The 23,833-nt window shown below is 38.2% G+C and overlaps 1 protein-coding gene across 1 annotated transcript in view; it reads left to right on the plus strand.

Moving 5' to 3' along the window:
* The window catches only part of LOC127410281 (serine/threonine-protein phosphatase PP1-beta catalytic subunit-like), a 43,382-nt gene that overhangs the window by 11,735 nt on the left and 7,814 nt on the right, over positions 1-23,833 (plus strand). Inside the window, exons 2-6 of the mRNA XM_051645468.1 lie at positions 4,585-4,716; positions 7,844-8,074; positions 8,461-8,565; positions 8,749-8,820; positions 9,036-9,187. Of these exons, the coding sequence (XP_051501428.1) occupies positions 4,585-4,716; positions 7,844-8,074; positions 8,461-8,565; positions 8,749-8,820; positions 9,036-9,187 (692 nt within the window). The remainder of the gene's footprint in view (positions 1-4,584; positions 4,717-7,843; positions 8,075-8,460; positions 8,566-8,748; positions 8,821-9,035; positions 9,188-23,833) is intronic.

Genomic DNA, 23,833 nt, shown 5'->3' on the forward strand with positions numbered 1-23,833 from the left:
TTTTTTGGTTGAACAAACAATTTATTATAATTGAAACTTGAAACAATTTTTTTTAATGGAAGTATGTGTAAAAAAAAAAAAAAAAGTCTTCCTTTTGAAAATAAATAGAATAAATAAGAAAACTAACAGAACTATAATAATAAACCAAATTATAAACATGATAAAAAAATAGCATGTAACTATAACATAACTAAAGCATGTTAGTTTACATGTTTAATTAACTACTAAATGAAAAATAACATCAGCTGTGTGAGCTTTTAAAGTAATGTGCTACAATTATTAATAATTAACATATACTGTATGTGCACGACAGCACAGCCAGATTGCTCCTGTCTGTTTTTTTTTTTTTTTTTTTGACTGCTCCTGTCTGTACTTTTAACTCAACTTTAACAACTACGTGTTTCTCAACTGGTTTTGCTAAAGGACAGATTTTACATTGGAACTCAAGAGGCGACCCACCATAGTAAAAACGTAACTTGTATTTAATGTATCCTGGGTCACATTTCCTATAGTTTTGTTCATGGTTTTCAAGTACAAGGACATGCATCAAGTGACATTATTTTTGTTGTTGACGTCAACAACAAAAGCGACAGGAAGTTCTCTCTCCCCCTTTTTAAAAATTGAAGAGCATATTTACTTATATGAGCCCATTATTATCCCGTTTGTTTCTAATTTCAAACATAATTCAAACAGAACATACATATTACACAAGAGGAAAGGCTCCTCATTACCATGGTTAGGTCAGAGTAAATAATAATAAATTATAGTATTTATGAAAAAATAAATACTAGCTGAAACACATCTTGAAACTTTTTTTTTTCTCCCCGATTTGGAATGCCTAATTCCCAATGCGCTCTAAATCCTCGTGGTGGCATAGTGACTCAATCCGGGTGCCGGAGGATGAATCTCAGTTGCCTCCGCGTCTCTTATCACGTGGCTTGTTGAGTGCGTTACCACGGAGACATAGCGTGTGTGGAGGTTTTACACTATTCTCTGCGGCATCCACGCACAACTCACCATGTGCACCACCGAAAGCGAACCACATTATAGCGGCCACGAGGAGGTTAACCCAACATGACTGTACCCTCACTAGCAACCGGGCCATTTGGTTGCTTAGGAAGCCTGACTGGAGTCACTCAGCACACTCTGGATTCGTACTCACGACTCAAGGGGTGGTAGTCAGCGTCTTTACTTGCTGAGCTACCCAGGCCCCTATTAGTTGAGGTATTAAGTTAAAATGTTGATTTAGTAATTAGAGAAAATGTTTTTTTAATAAAGGACCCTGTCAAAAATGAACCATGGTTTTACTATAGTAATATTGTAGTAACCATGACTGCTGTCACCATGGTTTCTGAGCAGAAATCATGGTTTTATAACAGTAATACTTTAGTTTCTATAAATTAACCATGATTTTACTATATATCGTAACCAAGACAGTAACCATGTTTATATTGTTACTATGATTTTACTACAAATGCCATGGTTAAACTATGGTTACTATTGTAAAACAATTATTGTTATTTAAGGGCAAACCTGTTGAAGTGTTTACCAAATAGATTATTCTTTGGATTTGGCAGTAATATTTTTTTCTGAACAAAGCAAATACTGAACCATACCAAAACCGTGATACAAACCGAACCGTGAGAAATTTGAATCGTTATACCCCTAATATATACAGTTGTGCTCAAAAGGTTGCATACCCTGGCAGAAATTGTGAAATTTTGGCATTGATTTTGAAAATATGACTGATCATGCAAAAAACCTTTTATTTAAAGTCTTTTATTTAAGGATAGTGATCATATGAAGCCATTTATTATCACATAGTTGTTTGGCTCCTTTTTAAATCATAATGATAACAGAAATTACCCAAATAGCCCTGATCAAAAGTTTACATTCCCTTGAATGTTTGGCCTTGTTACAGACACACAAGGTGACACACACAAATTTAGTTGGCAATTAAAGGTTTTTAAATTTTAATTAGTGTCTGTGTATAAATAGTCAATGAGTTTGTTAGCTCTCACGTGGATGCACTGAGCAGGCTAGATACTGAGCCATGGGGAGCAGAAAAGAACTGTCAAAAGACCTGCGTAACAAGGTAATGGAACTTTATAAAGATGGAAAAGGAAATAAAAAGATATCCAAAGCCTTGAAAATGCCAGTCAGTACTGTTCAATCACTTATTAAGAAGTGGAAAATTCAGAGATCTCTTGATACCAAGCCAAGGTCAAGTAGACCAAGAAAGATTTCAGCCACAACTACCAGAAGAATTGTTCAGGATACAAAGAAAAACCCACAGGTAACCTTAGGAGAAATACAGGCTGCTCTGGAAAAAGACGGTGTGGTTGTTTCAAGGAGCACAATACGATGATTGGTTGAGTTGCCAGAAAGAAGCCTTTACTGTGCCAATGCCACAAAAAAGCCCAGTTACAATATGCCTGACAACACCTTGACATGCCTCACAGCTTCTGGCATACTGTAATTTGGAGTGACGAGACCAAAATAGAGCTTTGTTTGAGAGAGGTCAACAAGCCCTATAGTGAAAAGAATACCTTCCCCACTGTGAAGCATGGTGGTGGCTCACTGATGTTTTGGTGGTGTGTGAGCTCTAAAGGCACGGGGAATCTTGTGAAAATTGATGGCATGATGAATGCAGCATGTTATCAAAAATACTGGCAGACAATTTGCATTCTTCTGCACGAAAGCTGCGCATGGGACACTCTTGGACTTTCCAGCACGACAATGACCCTAAACACAAGGCCAAGTTGACCCTCCAGTGGTTACAGCAGAAACAGATGAAGGTTCTGGAGTGGCCATCACAGTCTCCTGACCTTAATATCATCGAGCCACTCTGGGGAGATCTCAAACGTGTGGTTCATGCAGGACGACCAAAGACTTTGCATGACCTGGAGGCATTTTGCCAAGACGAATGGGCAGCTCTACCACCTGCAAGAATTTGGGGCCTCATAGACAACTATTACAAAAGACTGCACGCTGTCATTGATGCTAAAGGGGGCAATACACAGTATTAAGAACTAAGGGTATGCAGACTTTTGAACAGGGGTCATTTCATTTTCTTTGTTGCCATGTTTTGTTTTATGATTGTGCCATTCTGTTACAACCTACAGTTGAATATGAATCCCATAAGAAATAAAAGAAATGTGTTTTGCCTGCTCACTCATGTTTTCTTTAAAAATGGTACATATATTACCAATTCTCCAAGGGTATGCAAACTTTTGAGCACAATTGTGTGTGTATATATATAAAACCTTGATATGTCCTAGTGTGCTTATTAAACCACAAAAGGCTGTGTTTTAATGAAGTAAATATACAGTCTGCATGTACTGCACATTTCAAAATGAATGTGTGGTGCCGTCTGCTCATACACTAATAACACATCATTAGTTCCTTTGTATAGAGGGCCAAATTACTCGAAATTAGAAAAATGTATATTTAAATACATAGTGAATTCATTAAATAAATAAGTACATTTTTAAGTTAAATCATTAAATACATAGTGAATTATTTACATTCAAAATTAAATATTTAAACCATTAAATACATAATGAAATTGTAAAAAAACAATTTCAATTAATTCTTGAATATTAAATCAAATGTCCTTTGTATTTCATTTTATCACTATTTTGCGTTCATTTTCACTTTAGGGTTGATTTTACATTTACACATGAGCTTATTACAGACAGCGGAGCACTCATTAACTTTGAAGCATGCAGCACATGCAGACTATATATTTAGATCATGAAATTGTAACCTTTCACAGTTTAAAAGCACATTTAAACACAGCGAAAAGCTACCGTCAAAAAACAAACAGAAACTTAAAGATAAAATAAAAGCTGAATTTAGACACATGAAATTGAAGAAATTGCGACAGGAATATATCAGTACTATATAGTAAAATCTAATATTCAATGTAGTAGTAGTAATAATTAATAATAATAAAAAAAATAATAACATATCAATAATAATTACATTTGATTAAACCATTTTTTGATGTTAAAATTGAATTAAACTTTAAAACACAGAATTCAGAAATAAATATAATAATAATAATAATAATAAAAAGAATTTAGCAAAAAATCAAACAGATTTCATAGAACTCTATCCATTGGAGGAATCTGAGGGAAGGTGCAGGACAGATGTATCTGTATTTGGAGGCAGTATAAAACTACTGCAGATAATTGAATTAAAAGCAGCATGTTTTCAGCAACACTGTAAATGTACCTGTTGCAGTTGTTCTAGTTTAGAAAGACAAGTATAGATACATTACATTTTGTGCACGGAACAAAACAATACTTTGTTAAAACTTTGTTTGAGAAGTTTTACTGTCAAATAAAAACTATTTTTCTAAATGTCTGTAACTAGCAAACTAACTAGTCGACTTCACAACCAGACTAGTGGTTGTTGGACGACTTGTCGAGCATCCTGACCTTTCTTTAATATTTATAGTTTTTTGATCCTACTAATTGATTATAATTATGATTTTTTTGTTCTGACGACAATGATCTTTACATGAAGAGCTAAATGTATGTGTGTTACAGCAGTGATGAAGTGTGTCTGTCTGTTCAGTGCGAGGATGTCGTCCAGGGAAGATCGTGCAGATGACGGAGGCGGAGGTGCGAGGACTGTGTATCAAGTCTCGTGAGATCTTCCTCAGTCAACCCATCCTCCTGGAGCTGGAGGCTCCTCTGAAGATCTGCGGTCAGAAACACATTCATGTTTCTGTTGTCTTTCCTGTATTCACATCTCTCTGTCAGGTTCAATATACAGTAGGTTGTGCTCTACAAAGCTGCATCATAAAACAGTCCATGCTGAAGCTGTTCAGATCAGGGATCTTGTGAAAGATAAACCTCAGTCGCTCAATATATAACACAGACACACACAGCAGAAGATTTCACACACTTTTTACTCTTATATTGTTAGTTCTTCTGCTGTGACTGTGCAGGTCAAGTTTCTGATCACCCCGTTGGCATCATTTATGTGGAAAATGTGGGTGATCATGTGTTTATGGATTCATCTTTTACCTCAAGTTGTGGAACAAGCCGTTTTTGTATCTTAGTTTTAACAAAGTTGTCTTTTGTAAAATGTATGACCCCCTAAGAAAAACCTCTCAATATTATAGATTTATTGTATAATTATTATGGTTATTTAGTTATGTTTTGTAGCTTTGAGTTTTGAATGTACTTATTTAATTTTTTAATCAGTTGAGTTTAGTTTTAATTTTCACTCCATGACTATTAGTTTCAGTTTAGTTTTAGTTTTTTGTATATTTAGTTGTAGGGTTACCTGATATCATTTAAATATATTTTAATGCTAATGGGAACACTTTACAATATGTTGCATTTGTTTACATCAATTCATGCATTGGGTATCATAAACTAACAATGAACAATATTTTTTACAGCATTTATTAACGTTAGGTAATGTTAATTGATAAACACAATTGTTTATTTTTACTTCATGCTAGTTTCACGTTGCATAAAATGCATTAGTACATTTTGAGATTAATAAATTCTGTAGAAGTATTGTTCATTGTTATTCATATTAACAAATAGTTAACTAATGTTAACTAAAATAGAACCTTATTGTACAGTGGTGGTCAAAAATATTGGCACCCTTGGGCCAAATATGAGCAAAGGCGGCTGTGAAAATATGTCTTTATTGTTTATCCTTTTGATCTTTCTTTCAAAAAATTCTGAAAAATCGAACCTTTAATTGAAGTAAAACAATTGAAAGAGGGGAAATTTCTCATTATTAAATAAATATTTTTCTCCAAAACATGTTGGCCACAATTATTGGCACCCCTAGATATTCTTATGAGTAAAATATATCTGAAGTATATTCCCATACATATTTTAAATTTTTTAGTACACCTGGGTGACTAGGAACATGAAATTGTTCAGCCATGACTTCCTGTTTCACAGGGGTATAAATATGAGGTAACACACAGGCCAGATTCCCTTAATCATCCATCACAATGGGTTAGACCAAAGAATATCTTTCTGGTGTGCGGCAAAAGGTTGTTGAGTTTCACAAAATGGGAAGTGGCTATAAGAAAATAGCAAAAGCATTGAAAATACCCATTTCCACCATCAGGACAATAATTAAAATGTTCCAATCAACTGGAGATCTTAAGAATCAGCCTGGAAAAGGACGTGTGTCTATATTGACTCCACACATGCTGAGGAGGATGGTTCAAGTGGACAAAGAATCTCCAAGGATCACAGCTGGAGAATTGCAGAAATTAGTTGGGTCTTGGGGTCAGAAAGTCTAAACAAAACTATCAGACATCACCTACATCACCACAAGTTGTTTGGGAGGGTTTCAAGAAAAAACAGCCTCTGCTCTCATCCAACAACAAACTCAAGCGTCTTCAGTTTGCCAGACACTACTGGAACTTCAAATGCGACCGGGTGTTTTGGTCAGATGAAACAAAAAATGAGCTTTTTGGCAGCAAACACCAGAGATGGGTTTGGCATACACAGAGATGAAGAAGTCCCCAATGCCCACGGTTAAATGTGGTGCTGCGTCTTTAATGTTGTGGGGCTGTTTTTCTGCCAGAGGTCCTAGATATCTTGTTCAGAGACATGGCATCATGGACTCATGGACTATCAAATACCAACAGATAAAAAAATAAAAACCTGACTGCCTCTGCCAGAAAGCTTACAATGGGCCCTTGTTGGATCTTCCAGCAGGACAATGATCCAAAACAAACATCAAAATCAACACAAAAATGGTTCACTGACTACAAAATCAAGGTTCTACCATGGCCATCCCAGCCCCCTGACCTGAACCCCATAGAAAATTTGTGGGGTGAACTGAAGAGGAAAGTCTGTTATCTTGGCAAAGGGAGGCTGCAAAAAGTATTGAAAGAAAGGGTGCCAGTAATTATGGCCGATGCGTTTTGGAGAAAAATATTTATATAATAATGAGATATTTCCCCCATTTCAATTGTTTTACTTTAATTAAAAATTAGATTTTTGTAAATTTTTTGAATGAAAGATCAATAGGATAAACAATGCAGATTTTTATTCACAGCCGCCTTTGCTCACATTTACCAAGGGTGCCAATCTTTTTGGCCACTTAAATATTTTTTTTATTTTTTTCAGTTAGGTTTGTTTTTATTTCACTTAAAGGAATAGTTCACCTAAACATGACAATTCTGTCATCATTTATTCACCTTTATGTCATCTCGAACTCATATGACTTTAATTTCTTCTGCAGAACACAAACATAGAAATTTTGATGGCAATATGAGGTGATTATATCCATATAATGCAAGTCAATGGTGTCCAACACTTTCAAGCTCCAATAAAGACATAAAGGCATCATAAAAGTAATCCATATGACTCCAGTGGTTTAATCCATGTCTTCTGATGGGATACGATCGGTTTTGGGTGAGAACAGATCACAATTTAACTCCTTTTTCACTATAAATTTTACCATCTGCAGTCTCCTCAGCGCGATCATGATTTAAATGCATGAGCAGAGTGCTGTACACGCTTCAGAAGACATGGATTAAACCATTGGAGTCGTATGGATTACTTTAATGATGCCTTTATGTGCATATGACATCCGTCATATGGATATAAACACATTTAACATCTATAAAACTTCTTCATTTGTGTTCTGCAGAAGAAAGAAAGTCATACGAGTTTGAGACGGCATAAAGGTGAGTAAATGAGAGAATCATAGTTTTTGGGTGAACTTTTACTTTGAAGAAAATGTTTTCATTAATGTTAATATCACTGACCTCCACTGGACGCATCCAAAGTGTGCATCCAAGATTTCTTTATTGATTTTATGTCTTTTTGAACTTGTTCTCTAGGTGATATCCACGGTCAGTACACAGACCTGCTGCGGCTCTTCGAGTATGGAGGTTTCCCGCCGGAAGCCAACTACTTGTTCCTGGGAGACTATGTGGACCGAGGGAAGCAGTCGCTGGAGACCATCTGCCTGCTGCTGGCGTACAAGATCAAATACCCTGAGAACTTCTTTCTGCTCCGCGGCAACCATGAGTGTGCCTCCATTAATCGCATCTATGGCTTTTATGATGAGTGTAAGTCACTCTCAGCTCATGATAATTGAACAGTTTGGACAAAAAAATCTAATTGTGATGATCTTACAAAACATTGCTGTTGCATTTGAACTGCGATATGATTAACATATATGTTTAAAAAAAAAGTTTTTTTTTTGGTCTTTTTGACCAAAATGAAGTCCTCGGCAAATGTGCTCTACTGCCAGTAGAAATACTTTTCAAGAAAGGGTGTTACTTTAGATTTGGATATTAACTCTTTGTGGTCAAGCATATTTCAAATTATGCAAATTAATGCAATTAGTAAATCTTGAGCGCTAGACACCATTTGTGTTATGGGCATGAATGCTGCCTCAGACCCATTTTGCTGTTCTGGTCTGCTACAGTCACATCTGTGTTTGCGTTTTCAGGCAAACGTAGGTTTAACATTAAACTATGGAAGACTTTTACTGACTGCTTCAACTGTCTGCCCATCGCTGCCATCATAGATGAGAAGATCTTTTGCTGTCATGGAGGTGTGTTTTTCTGTCATTATGTGGAGATTCAAGAATTTTCTAGATTGTTTGAATTGAAATATGCTTCTCTTAAAATGTTTACAACATACACTTATGGTTTTGCACAAATGGTTAAAACTCTGGAGAAGAGCCTTTGTTTCTCATTGGAATCTGGTTTCCTGGAGTGCTCTGCTCTTCCCGTAGGCCTCTCTCCAGACCTGCAGTCCATGGAGCAGATCCGTCGTATCATGAGGCCCACTGATGTACCTGACACAGGTGAGTTCGATCAACTCAATGGCAATTCCTTTTTTGGGAATTTAGTTCTTTTATGATACTCTAATAATGATCATTACATTTTGGCATTGTTAATGAGTTAATTGCATTTATTGAATGATCTTGTCTTTTTTGTTCACTTTTTTGTTATGTCACTTTCACTGTATGATTAATACTTAAGTCATTTATTGAGCAGCTCATATCTTCTGTGTTTTCAGGCCTGCTGTGTGATCTGCTGTGGTCAGACCCAGACAAAGATGTTCAGGGTTGGGGTGAGAATGACAGGGGTGTTTCCTTCACTTTTGGAGCTGATGTGGTCAGCAAGTTTCTTAACCGCCACGATCTGGACCTCATCTGTCGTGCTCACCAGGTAACATCTGTAATGTTTGAAGAAACCTTCTGTACAGAGGAAAGTTTAAGTGGATATTTTGGATGTCAAAGATATGTGATTTTTAGGGCCCAAGCACTGAAAGTGCAGAGGCCCTATTGTTCTTCTTTTTGTAATATTTTTTATTGATTAAAAAAACAAAAAAACACAACAGAGAAAAACATAACACATACACACCGAATCAACATTTAACATTTAACCCCCACTCATATCCCTCCCCAATCACCAACCCCACCCTAATCCCCAACGAACACCCCTGTGGTCACATAAAATAATACACACACAAACAAAACTAAAAATGTAATATATAATAAACATACATAATTAAGCAAGACTTCTCTCTTCCCACCCCTTCCCCGAGAGTCCCCCAAAAACGCTAAATAATTACTCCATTTTCTGACAAACAAGTCCCCAAAGGCTGGGGGCCTTCTGCTTGCCACCTCCTCGAAAGCTGCTACCCTCCTCGTTTCCGCACACCACTCCGGAAATGATGGCGTCCGACTTCCAACCCCTTAAAATAATTTGCCTGCCAATCATAATACTGGTCAGAACCCAATTTTTTATGTGTTTATCCCCCAAATTTATGACCGCCTCATCACCCAAAATACAAAGTCTGGGGCAAAGTAAAATTTGAGTGCCCAAAACGTCACACAAACAACTCTGAACCTTCAACCAAAAATTTTGGATCTTTACACACCACCAAAAAACATGGGTTGTCTCCATCTTCTGATTGGCATCACCAGCAGGTGGGTGTGTCTTTAAAAACAAGCCAATACAATCTAGAGTGTGTCCAATAAAATGTAAAATCTTGAATTGCATAAGGTGCACCCTTACATCTCTAGATACAGACTTGACATTTTTTAGAATCCTTGCCCACACTCCCTCCTCCAATACCAAGTTTAAATCTTTCTCCCGTAATCTCTTGAGAGAAGTTGAAGCTCCATCCCCCAGACTCTGAATTGACAGGTAGTAATACACAGATGCATCAAGACCTTTTCCAAAAGCAGTAATAACCACTCCCAGAGTGTCTGCCGCTTTAGGGGTGTGTATGCTACTCCCAAAAACAGTACAGAGCAGGTGGCGCAGCTGTAAATACCTAAAGAACTGAGATCTGGGAATCCCAAAATGTTGAACCAAATTCTCAAAAGATCTCAACACTCCTCTCTCATATAGGTCACCAAGCGTATTAACCTCCTTCACAATCCACTCTGACCAACAAGGGTTAGGGTTAGGGTTAGGTCACATGAATTTCCATTTCCGCATCAAATGTTTTTCTACGACATCAATTTATTTGAAAAACCTAGTTTTTTTAACTTGTCCTAGGCCGTTTTTTCCAATTCGCACGGAACTTGGTATACATCATCTACAGACCCTCCTGACAAACTGTTGTTCAAAGAATTTTGATGTCAAATCGTTCCGAAGATATAAACAAATGTGTTTTGGGGCTTGGCCTTTAATGACTAATTAGCCTTTATCTTGTGAGCGCATTTTTCAAACTTAACAAAACTTTGTACACATGTATAAGAGAACACTCTGAGGTAACATGCCAAGTTTAGTTAATTTTCGATACCAGGGGGCGCTATAACTTAAAAGTCCAATGACATATGGAGATTAAACAGTATCAAAACATCTCACAAATGCACACCACAATCCTCAAATGCATGCAACAGATCCACAGATGCACACAACAATCCACAAATGCATGCAACAGATCCAAACACGACAATCTATAAATGCACATAACAGATCCACACACATGCACACAGCAATCTACAAACGCATGTAACAGATCCACACACACACACAAGGCAATTCAGAAATGCATGCAACGAATCCACATGCGTGCACAATCCACAAATGCATGCAACAGATCTACACACTCAGCAATTCACAAATGCCCTTAACAGACCTACATGCATGCACAATACACAAATGCATGAAACAGATCCACACATGCACACAGCAATTCACAAATGCACACATCAAATACACACTTCTGCTCAATTCACAAATGCACATAGCTATACAGTGATTTCTTTGCTCACAGTATAGTCCACAAATGCACACAAAAATGCTGAGAGTTTTTCCATTGGTATTCTGCCTCGAGGATGCTTGTGAATGTGCTTTTGCATTTTTGGATAGTTTTGACACTCTTGTTCCACAGCCTTGATTCACAGATATGAGCAAGCTAATCTCTATTAGCGAGTATAGCTTAGGTCAAGGTCAATTTATTTATAGAGCACATTTAAAAACAAGTGTATACCAAAGTGCTGTAAATGGGCAAATAAAACAATGAATTAAGGGGAAATAAATAACAAGATTGACTTTAAAAACAATAAACAATACAATATTCATTCATACAAAAGCCAAAGAATATAGATACGTCTTCAGACGTGATTTAAAAATGTGAAGCGTTGGAGCGGATCTAATGTCCAGAGGTACGTTATTCCATAGTCTAGGGCCGACTACGGAGAAGGCACGATCCCCTTTAAACTTCAAGCTTGAGCTTGGTGTATGCAGGAGAACTTTATCAGAGGATCTGAAAGTCCTGGAGGATTGTTGATAACTAAGGAGTTCTGAGAGATAAGATGGGGCTAAACCATTAATAGCTTTAAAAACAAATAACTAAATCTTAATGAATCCTGTGAATTTCTTAATGAATAGAAAATTCTTAAGAATTTCATAAGACACTTGCAGTCTGTCTTTTTCCCATTTACGCTCTGCTTTCCTACATTCCTGTCTGAGAGCATGTGTTATTGTTTAACCAAGGCTGGGTCCTTAGTTTAGTTTTTCTAGTTTAAAAAGGAGCAACAGATTGTTAAGTGACCATCTCCTCTGTGCCTCGACTTGGATGAAGTAGCTTCATAATGCACAACACAGGAGAAGCAGAGAAGGCCACAGAGAAATGTCTGGCTGTAGAAGAGGTTATAGAACGTGAAAATGATCCAGAGAAATGGGATTATGGGTTCATAATAGTTGTGTAGAAATATTCAGATTGTTTGTCTTTCTTACTATCATGAATAGTGATCAAGTGCGGAGATGGATTTATTTTTACAAACAGTAATTTTACATCTGCAATCCACGGTAGTGCTCTGCTAACTTGCTATGTAATGGTATTGTTTTGGTAAGGGTTTACTACTCAGCTGTGGGCCGGCTTTTACCTAAAACTGTGTAATAAAATGGTCGATCTCAAAAGTCTTATATAATTATATAATTACAAGCTGTAATACTACGGCTGCTATCCACGGTAGTCCACGGTTAACTTGCTCACTAACCGGGAGTAAGCCTCTGTTCTCCGTTAATATCTCGGGCAAAAAAAGTTCGGCTACACCCATTCCAGCAAAAGATGACTAACTTAGATGCACTATGTGTCTTTTACTTGAAGCTTTGTTAGGTTCACAATAATCAACAGTGTACTTGTAAGAAAGCTACAAAAGTAAGACTTACCACTGTGAAACTTCCTCCAAGTAGTGCTTGCGAAGGTGGTTAGGGTTGATCAGCTTGTTCTTCCAAACTTTCATTATCAGACTCAAAATGGTATGGCAAAAACCGACGCCATTGTTACCATAGTTACAGTAGTGTTTACAGCTGTTAAGGAAGCCAGAAACTCAGTTATGTTAAGGGACATTACATTTCCGACCAATCACAACAGACTAGGCCAGCTGACCAATCAGAGCAGACTGGGCTTTTCGGAAATGGGGGCTTTAAAGAGACAGGACCTAAATCAGAGCGTTTGAGCCAGAGGATGAAAATGGGTTTAGCAGAAATGTACAGTATGAGAAAAATAATGTGTTTTTTGAACATTAAAGCATGTAAACCCCAAAATAAAATCATGAACCTGTAAATTAGCATAATATGGGCTCTTTAAGAAGGGCTTGGTGATCATATGACAGTAAGGTACTAATTCCTTGTGCATACACACACGAAATAACACAAACAGACTCAGGACAGGTAACATGGGATAGCGGCGACGGCATGCCAACAACCACACTTGCGCCATCTTGCCAAAAAGTTTATAATTTTGCATTCTGATGCGAGTATTTGTGAATTGACTAAATGTGTGGCTCTGTTGTGTGCATTTGTGGATTGCTGTGTGTGTGGATCTGTTGCATACATTTGTTAATTGAGCAGATGAGTGGATCTGTTGCGTGCATTTGTGGATTGCTGTGTGCGTGTGTGGATCTGCATGGTGCATTTGTAGATTACCGTATGTGTGTGGATCTGATGCATGCATTTGTGGATTTTTGTGTACATTTGTGCATTGTCGTGTGAATTTGTGGATCTGTTGCGTGCATTTGTGGATTGCCTTGTGCCTGTCTGGATCTGCTGCGTGCATTTGTGGATTGTCGTGTCCATTTGTGAGATGTTTTGATACTGTTTTATCTCTATAATGTCACAAAAATAGCTGTGTCCACAGCATCCACAGGATCTTTTCTGTCAAATTTGATTATTTTGGTCATCTCGCCATACGTGCTTGGCCCCCGACATTCGCTGCTTGCGGCTATATTTATTATTATTATTCTTTTCAAGGTTTTCTGTACTTTTGGGGTACTTAACGTGTGAAAACTCTTGAAATTTTGCACACACAGAGTCATCGGCCATTAGGGCTGGGCAAAGTTGCAGGGTGGGGGGCTCTGTAGCATCCCCTTTAAAATGGCCATGTAAGGAGGGCTCTGTAGCACCCCCATTTTCACCTACAGTCACCAAAATTGGTACATATATAGTTCTCATCAAGCTGGATAACTTTCATAATAATAGTTATTATATCTGCCCAATGGGAAGTCAGCCATTTTTGATTTTTTGAAAATCGCAGGCTCTGAACTTTTAAATACTCCTCCTAGGAAATTCATGTGCAACATCATGTGAAGAAATTGAAGATGCAAATTGTTTTTTTTTTAACAGTGTCGCCATGGCAAAGCAATAAATTTATGCCGCAAAATGTGAAACAGGAAGTGCCTTATATCTTCAATGTGCATTGTGTGAATTTGATAAATTCAGCTGTATATTTGGTAATGGCGGCTGATCACATGGATGCAGCTATTATGGGTCACAGTCATAGCACCACCAACTTGCAGCAGGAAGTATGGCACTTTTAACAGACTTTGAAATAGTTCTCTTGTGTTTACATGAACTGTTTCAAAATTCTTTAGAATAATGTCACAACACTGCCGATGTAAAATTGTCAAGGGATATTTGATATCTTAAATAGTGTTGCCATGGCAACACGTTAATTGTTATTATTCCTTTCTTCCTATATTTGGGTGTTTTTAAGGCACTTGGCATGCTTAAAATGTTATGAAATTTTGCACACACATCAGAGTCGTTGGCCATTAGGGCTGGGCAAATGTTTACGCATGGGCATGTGTGGGGGGCTTTGTAGTGCCCCCTTTAAAATGGCTGTTTAAGACGGCCTCTGTAGCACCCCCCATTTTCACCTACAGTCACCAAAATTGGTACATATATAGTTCTCATCAAGCCTGACAACTTTCATAATTATAGTTATTAGTTCCATCCAACAGGAAGTTTTTGAATATTGCAATCTCTGAACTTTTAAATACTCCTCTAAGGGATTTCATGAGACTGTCACCACATTTAAGCAATATTATGCCAAGACATTGAAGATGCTAAATTGTGAACAGATTTTTGATATATCAAACTGTGTTACCATGGCAAGGCATTAAATTAATGGTGGAAAATAGGAAACAGTAAGTGTCTTATATCTTTTGTGTGCAATGTGTGATTTAGATCAAAATTGACTTGTATATTTAGTCTTGGGGGCTAATCACATGGATGTGACTATTTTGGGTCACGGTCATAGTGCCACCACCTGGCAGCAGGAATTGTGGCTCTTACAACAGACTTTAAAATAGTCCTCTTATATGTACCCAAATTGCTTCAGATTTGTTTAGAATAGTGTCAAATGCCAAATGCATGTGTCCACCTTGCATTGTTCTCCAAAAGCCACCGGGTGGAAATGGACCCATGGTGCTTGGGCCCATCATCGCTGCTTGCAGCTATATTTAGGCCCCAAGCACTGAAAATGTGGAGGCCCTATTGTTCTTCTAAGGATTATTATTAGGGCCCAAGCACTGAAAATGCGGAGGCCCTATTGTTCTTCTAAGGATTATTATTATTAGGGCCCAAAAACTGAAAGTGCTGAGGCCCCATTGTTCTTCTAAGAATTATTATTATTATTCCTCTTTTCAAGGTTTTCGGTGCTTTTGGGGTACTTAGCATGCGTAAAAACTCTTGAAAGTTTGCACACACATCAGAGTCGTCTGCCATTAGGGCTTGGCAAAGTTGCAGGGGCTTGCAGGGGCGGCTCTGTAGAGCCACCTTGAAGATGGTCATGTTTGATGGTCACCAAACTGTGTGCACATATAGATCTCATCAAGCCGGACAACTTTCGTGCTGACAGTCATAAGCTCTGCCCAACAGGAAGTCAGCCATTTTGGATTGTTTGAAAAATGCATGCTCTGGAATTTGAAATACTCCTCTTAGGGATTTCATGTTACTGGTAGCAAATGTGGGCGACATCATGTCAAGACATTGACAATGCAAAATTACAAACTGATTTTTTATTTATCGAACAATGTTGCCATGGCGAGGCAATAAATTAACATCAAAAAATGGGAAAAAGGAAGTGTCTCATATCTTCCACGTGCATCGTGTGATTTACATCAAAACTGACCAAATGTGGGCTGATCACGTTGATGTGGCTATTGTGGGTCACTGTTGTAGTGCCACCAACTGGCGGAAGGAAGTGTGGCACGTTTAACAGACTTTGAAATATATCTCTTATGTTTACCTGAATTGCTTAAAAAAATTTTGAATAATGTTAAGACAGTGTATATTTAAAATTCTGAAGGAATTCTTGATATCTTACACAGTGTTGCCATGGCAATGCATTAAATGTCATTATTCCTTTTTATGTATATTCATATGTTTTTTGAGGTACATGGCATGCTTGAATTTCATGATATTTTGCACACACATCAGAGTTGTTGGCCATTAGGCCTGGGCAAACATTAACACATGGGCGTGGCTGGGGAGCTCTGTAGCGCCACCTTTTCACAAAAGTGGTGGGGTCAGTTTCTTTTACGGTCACCAAACTTGCTAAATATATTGTTCTCATCAAGCTGGACAACTTTAAAAATTACAATCATTAGCTCCACCCAACAGGAAGTTGGTTATTTTGGATTGAATGTTCATTTTTTGAAAATTGCAGGCCCTGAACTTTTGAATACTCCTCCTAGGGGATTCATGTGACTGGCACCAATCTTAGGCAGTATTATGCTAAGACATTGAAGATGCTAAATTGTGAACAGATTTTTGATATTTTGAATGGTGTTGCCATGGCAAGGCAATAAATTAATGGCAAAAATGTGAAACAGGAAGTTACTTATAACTTCTGTGTGCATTGTATGATTTTGATGAAAATTCAGCAGTATGTTTTGTAATGGGGGCTGATCACATTTATGTGACTATTATGGGTCACGGTCATAGCACCACCAACTGGCACCAGGAAGTAAGGCAATTTTATCAGACTTTGAAATAGGCCTCTTGTGTTTACATGAATTGTTTCAAAACTCTTTAGAATAATGTCAAGACACTGCTGATGCAAAATTGTAAAGGGATATATTTGATATCTTGCAATTTATTGTGCAAGTGAAAGCAGTTTTTAAAGTGAAATAAAAAACCTATAGAAGTCTAAGTTTATTGTAATGAAAATGTACTGCACAAACTTTTTATATAAATAAAATATAATAAAAATATCAACTGAAATGTAAAAATACTAGAAAATCAAAGTAAGTTCTGTTCCAAATTTTAGATTGAGTGGCAGAGTGCTCAGACACAGTACCAGAAATGTCCAATAGAGGACAGCCAAGCTCCAAGAGGTCCTCGCTGCAGCCTGTAGCACGATGGATTAGATCTAATATGTACTGGATGTTGTGACATGCGCCGGAGTGGATTTTGGTGATGTCATGATTGTTTGAACATGCATGAGCTAACTCAATGGCACCGATGAACTGTGTGTGTTTTTTGCACTCATGTTGTCTTTGTTTGGTAAAATTGTAGTTGTTTATGTCTGAATTAAGTATATTTATTTGTTATGGATGTTAGAACACCCACACGCAAAATAGATCGTTAATATTTCATGATATATGCATGCTCAGTGTTTGTGTTTGTTGCAGAGCATGTGGTCTAAATCGCTCTGAACCGGTGCCGTTTCTTTGTGCTCGATTTGTGCCGTTATAATTAGTCCCTTCCTTAGAAATAACAGCTTGTATTTGAGAGCAGTGACGTCACTCTCCACCCCATGTGGTCCAAATCGCTCCAAACCGATGTCGTTCGTTTGTGCTGATTTGTGCCATTAAAAGAAACATTTAAACTATTTATCTTCCTTAGAAATAGCATGAAACTTTCCGGGAGCAGTGACATCACTCCAAATCGCTCCGAACCGGTGTCGTTCATTTGTGCTCGATTTGTGCTGTTAAAATTAATCTTGTATCTGTTTCCCTTGCTTAGAAATAACAGCTTGTATTCGAGAGCAGTGATGTCACTCTCCACCCCATGTGGTCCAAATCGCTCCAAACCGATGTCTTTCATTTGTGCTGATTTGTGTCGTTAAAAGAAAGACTGAAACTATTTATCTTCTTTAGGAATAGCATGAAACTTTTCGGGAGCAATTACGTCACTCCAAATCACGCCGAACCAGTGTCGTTCATTTGTGCTTGATTTGTGCTGTTAAAAGAAACATCATAACATATTCCTTTCTTTTTATTTAATTAGATTGCTTTTGGAAGCCATGAAATCACACAGGCTAAACCCCATGACAATCACTCTCACCTGTCTTCATCATTTGTGTTCTCTTCTGGTTTGTGCCATGTTTGGTATCGTTGAAGCATTAATTTTTGTTAAAGATTTAATCTTTCACCACACCAAACTCTAAATGCAAAAAAAATTATGATTTGTTTATAGGCTATATGTGACACTGCTGAACAAAGGTGTACATATTATTTATATAGGTTAGTTACTCCAAGATTTTCGCAAGTAAACAGCCACAGTATTCAGCTCTGAATTCGTTTATTAGTTTTAATTCTGCTAGAACCTGGCGCGACTTGTGTTGACTGTGTTTGTGTAATTGCATTGTCCTATATGTTAGCTAATATTCCAAATATTTCTTTGAAATTTCAGCGCAATGTTTGAAAACATGTTAGGTGCCATTCACATGGCACATGCTGGAATGCATTGTTGTTGCACTAAAGTTACAGGCAATGCCACAAAAGAGCAAAACGTATGTGTCTCGACTCGAGACGTTTAACATTTTAGGTTCTTACTAACTTGACATGGCATCTAAAAACATGAACAAGCCGCCAAAGACGTCTATCTAGCGCACGCGTGATGTTTACATTTGAAATCAATTATAAAACATTTCTTTATTTATTTTTTTATCCCCTTTTCTCCCAATTTGGAATGCCCAATTCCCACTACTTATTAGGTCCTTGTGGTGGCGCGGTTACACACCTCAATCCGGGTGGCGGAGGACAAGTATCAGTTGCCTCCGCTTCTGAGACAGTCAATCCACGCATTTTATCACGTGGCTCGCTGTGCATGACACAGTGGAGACTCAAAGCACGGGAGGCTCACAGCACTGGAGACTCATGTTACACTCTGTGATCCACGCACAACTTACCACATGCCCCATTGAGAGCGAGAACCACTAATCGAGACCATGAGGAGGTTACAACATGTGACTTTATCCTCCCTAGCAACCAGGCCAAACTGGTTACTTAGGAGACCTGGCTGGAGTCACTCAGCATGCCCTGGATTCGAACTCTCGACTCCAGGGGTGGTAGTTAGCGTGTACCCAGGCCCCTCAAATTCCTATTTCTAAGGAATTCAGGGAAATAGATACAGTGTTTCTTTTAATGACATAAACCGAGCATAAATGAACGGTACCAGTTTGGAGTGATTTGGACCACATGGGGTGGAAAATGTCACACAGCCAAAAAAATGGTCTAATATCTCAAACACCGAACCAGCACAAACGTTAATTTTTGCAGCACAAACGCAGCACAAACAAATGGTTATAGATTTGGTAATGATTTAATTATATGGGGTGCCAACTTCATGGAGGTTACAAACATCCAGTACATAGTGGATTTAATCCAGTATGTCATCGCACTACAGGCTGCAGTGAGGACAGACTCAATAGACTCTTTTGAGATGAGCAAGTTCTGCGCAGAACCGATCACTGGTGATCACCAGCAGGTGCATGCCAATTAGAAATCTGTCCGATTTGCTGTGATGTCATGAAGACTTATGTCAAAAAAATGTCCCGCGAGAGCGAGGTGGCCGCATCGTAGCAGGCAGGTGGCGCAGTTGCTTTTTCCGAGTCGCACGAACTGCAAGCACGATGGGAAATGACTGGCTGACGACACAGCTTAATGCTCATTGGCTTAAACAACCATAATGTTTTGTTATCTTCTAAAATGTTAGATTTTTTTAATCTATAATATCATGTTTTTATGTGTAAATTATATGTGAATATTCCCAACACTATGATAGTGCAATCTCTGTATGGGATATGTGATAGGTATTATATATCTGTGCTGCCTGCCTGCTACAACTACGGCTGCCTCGCGGGAGTATTTTTGACATACGTAGTCATGATATCACAGCAAGTTGGACAGATTTCTAACCGGCATGCACCTGTCGGTGATCACCGGTGATCTGTTCTGCACAGAACTTGCCCATCTCAAATGAGCCTAATGAAATGCATGCTGTTTTTTCTTCAATCATTGGATTGGATCATAAGCAGAGAATGTGAAACGTTTAAAGTAGCCTACTGTCGCTCACATGTTTTAAAAATGCTCTTTTAACTCTTTTAACAATTTGAAATATGTTTTCACTGTAATGTTCTAATTGCAAAATAGTCTGCAGAAGATGAAAGTTGAGTTTTTTTATTTAATTTGATACCAAGTATGTGAATACTGATGACATTTTTGATATAAAACAAAGCATTTGTTTTTTTAGCCACACACAAATGGCCCACTTGTTGGCCAGTGACAGTTAACAGGTTCAAAATGGGCATGTCAGACGGCCTCTGTAGCACCCCTATTTTCACCTACAGTCACCAAAATTGGACAACTTTCTTAATTATAGTCATTAGGCCTGCCAAACAGGAAGTCGCCCATTTTGGATTTTTTTCATTTTGCAGTCTCTGAACTTTTAAATACTCCTCCTAGGGGATTCATGATTCATAAATGAATGGCGAAAACGGGAAAGAGGAAGTGCCTCATATCTTCTGTGTGCAATGTGTGATTTAGATCAAAATTGAGATGTATGTTTAGTCTTGGGGGATAATCACATGGATGTGATTATTTTGTGACATGGACATAGCGCCACCATCTGGTAGAAGGAAGTGTTGCTTTTACAATAGACTTTAAAATAGTCCTTGTATTTTTTCTCAATTAACATTTTTATTGATTCATAGATGTATAACAAATAAAAAACACAACATATATACATTGAATCAACATTTAACATTTGACCCCCCCCATACCCCTCCCCAATCACCAACCCCACATTGACTCCCATCAAACACCCCTGTGGTCACAAATAGAATACACAAAAAAAAGAAAAAAAAAAGAATATATATATATATATATATATATATATATATATATATATATATATATATATATATATATAATCATATCCACAGCCCCTCCCCAAGTAATTGCCCCACTTCCTATCAAACAAATTCTGAACCCCCAGCCTTCTGCTTGAAATCTCCTCGAAATCAGCCACCCTCCCCATCTCTGCACACCACTCCGTGAATGAGGGCGCTCCATCTGACTTCCATCCCCTTAAAATCTAATTTGCCTGCCAATCATAATACTGGTCAGAACACAATTTTCTATGTGTTTATCCCCCAAATGTATGACCGCCCCATCATCCAAAATACAGAGTCTGGGGCAGAATGAAATTTGAGTGCCCAAAACGTCACATATAAAACTCTGAACCTTCAACCAAAATTCTTGGATCTTAACACACCCCCAAAAAACATGGGTTGTGTCTCCATCTTCTGATTGGCATTGCCAGCAGGTGGGTGTGTCTTTAAGACCAAGCCTACACTATCTAGATGGGGTCCAGTAGAATCTGTGTAAAATCTTGAATTGCATAAGGTGAACCCTTGCATCTCTAGATACAGACTTGAAATTTTTTTAGAATCCTAGCCCACACTCCTTCCTCCAATACCAAGTTTTAATCTTTCTCCCATAATCTCTTGATAGAAGTTAAAGCTCCGTCCCCCAGACTCTGAATTAGCAGGGAGTAATACACTGATGCCTCATGACCTTTTCCAAAAGAAGTAATCACCTCTCCCAGAGTATCTGCTGCTTTAGGGGGGTGTGTGCTATGCCCAAAGACAATACAGAGCAGGTGGCACAGCTGAAAATACCAATAGAACTGAGATCTAGGAATCCCAAAATGTTGAACCAAATTTTCGAAAGATCTCAACACTCCACTCTCATATAGGTCACAGAGTGTAGTAACCCCCCTCACAATCCACTCTGACCAGCAGAAAGGGAAATTAATACATAATTTAGGGTACAGCCATATGCTTGAGGCAACATTTGAATAAATGTCTGAATTAAACACTCTGGACACTTTTGTCCATACCGAGTGCAAATGTGAGATAATGGGGTGTAACTTAACTTCTCTGGTTAGTTTGATAGAAAGGCTTTGCAATGGCAAAATAGGGGCAAGAACTTCCTGTTCAATACAAAACCAGGGAGGGGCTCTCTCAGGTGGAAGTGACCAATGAGCCAAATGTCTGAGACCGAATGCTTAATACTAAAACAAAATCTTGGGTAGGCCTAGCCCATCTTTGTCAATCGGCCTGTGTAATTTATTAAAATGTAATCTAGGACGCTTACCATTCCACATGAAGGACTTCGCTATGCTATCAAATTGTAGCAGGTAGTTAAATTTTGGAATACAATTCATTTTAATAACATTAACCTTCCCAATCATAAATAAATGTAATGAAGCCCACCTGCCGACATTGCTTGAAAATCTTTTTATTAAGGGGTCAAAATTAACTCTAACTAAATCAGACAAATTTGCTGGGAATAAAATGCCCAAATACTTAATGCCCTGTTTGGGCCACTGGAAGACGCCCAACTGGAAAGCCATTACTGGGCAGTATGCTGTCAGAGTCTAAGCTTTGGATTTAGACCAACTGAATCTGTGTCATGAGAAATTAGAAAAGGAATTAATAATTCTGTGGAGACAAGGCATAGATCTAATTGGGTCGGAGACAAATAATAAAATATCATCTGCATAAAACAAAAGCTTATGCGCCATACCTCCCGCCACCTCCCCTGGAAAATCATCTTCCCTTCTTATCGCGGCTGCTAATAGTTCCAGGGCAAGACAGAACAATAATGGGGAAAGAGGGCAACTCTGCCGGGTGCCCCTATCCAGAGTAAAATAATCTGAAATTAATCAATTTGTGTGGACCGCCACTACCGGGTGTCTATAAAGTAACAATCCATCCAATAAAAGTATTCCCGAACCCGTATATTTCCAAAATCTTAAAAAGATACTCCCATTCTACCATATCAAATGCCTTAAATGCCTTTTCAAGTGAGATGGCAGCGACCGGAGTCTGATCATTTGCCACTGACCACGTGATATTGATGAAACGCCTAATGTTATCAGAAGAGCTGCGGCCCTGAATAAACCCTACCTGATCTATATGTATAAGAGATATCATAACTTAATCGGTTAGCCAGAATTTTTTACAATATTTTTACGTCTAGCTGGATCAGGGAAATTGGACGGTAACTCTTACACTCCCTTGGATCTTTGCCCTTTTTAAGAATCGGACTGATCCGGGCTTGTATCATGGTTGCGGAAGCTTTCCATTCTTTAATGATTCCGCATAAACTTCTAACAAAAGTAGAGCCAGTTCTGTAGCATAAGATCTAAAAAATTCAGCGGCAAAGCCGTCTGGCCCCAGAGCCTTGTCTGAAGGCAAGGCCTTAATTACCTCGCCAAGCTCTTCCAAGGTTATCTCTGAATCAAGAGATTGTTTTTGCTCAGCCGTCAGTTTAGGGAGTTCTAATGGTTCCACAAAATTTCTAATATCTTCATCAGTAGACGAAGACATGGTGCTATAGAGATCAAGATAGAACTCCTTAAAAGCATTATTAATATCAATAGCTGAGGTAAATATTTCACCACCAGCAGATTTCACTGAGGGAATGGTAGAAAAAGACTCTCTCTGCTTTATATATCTAGCCAGCCAGAAGTTTTCCTGCTTTGTCCCCTGACTCAAAATATGACTGTCTTGCCCTGAATAGCCAAAACTTCACCTTCCGTGACAAAATAGTGTTATATCTGTATTTCAATCAGGTCAATTCTTTGAAGCCATCAGATGACATTTGCACTTCAGCTCTTCCTCAGCACTTTTAATATTCCCTTCCAACTCCACGAGTTCTCGTGGTTTGGATTTTTTGATGAATGAGGCATATTGTATGATCCGACCCCTAAGAACCATCTTGAGTGCCTCCCAAGCCACGGCCACAGAGGATACTGAGGACCAATTAGTCT

Source organism: Myxocyprinus asiaticus, chromosome 19, assembly GCF_019703515.2.
Source record: "Myxocyprinus asiaticus isolate MX2 ecotype Aquarium Trade chromosome 19, UBuf_Myxa_2, whole genome shotgun sequence".
Lineage (NCBI taxonomy): Eukaryota > Metazoa > Chordata > Actinopteri > Cypriniformes > Catostomidae > Myxocyprinus > Myxocyprinus asiaticus.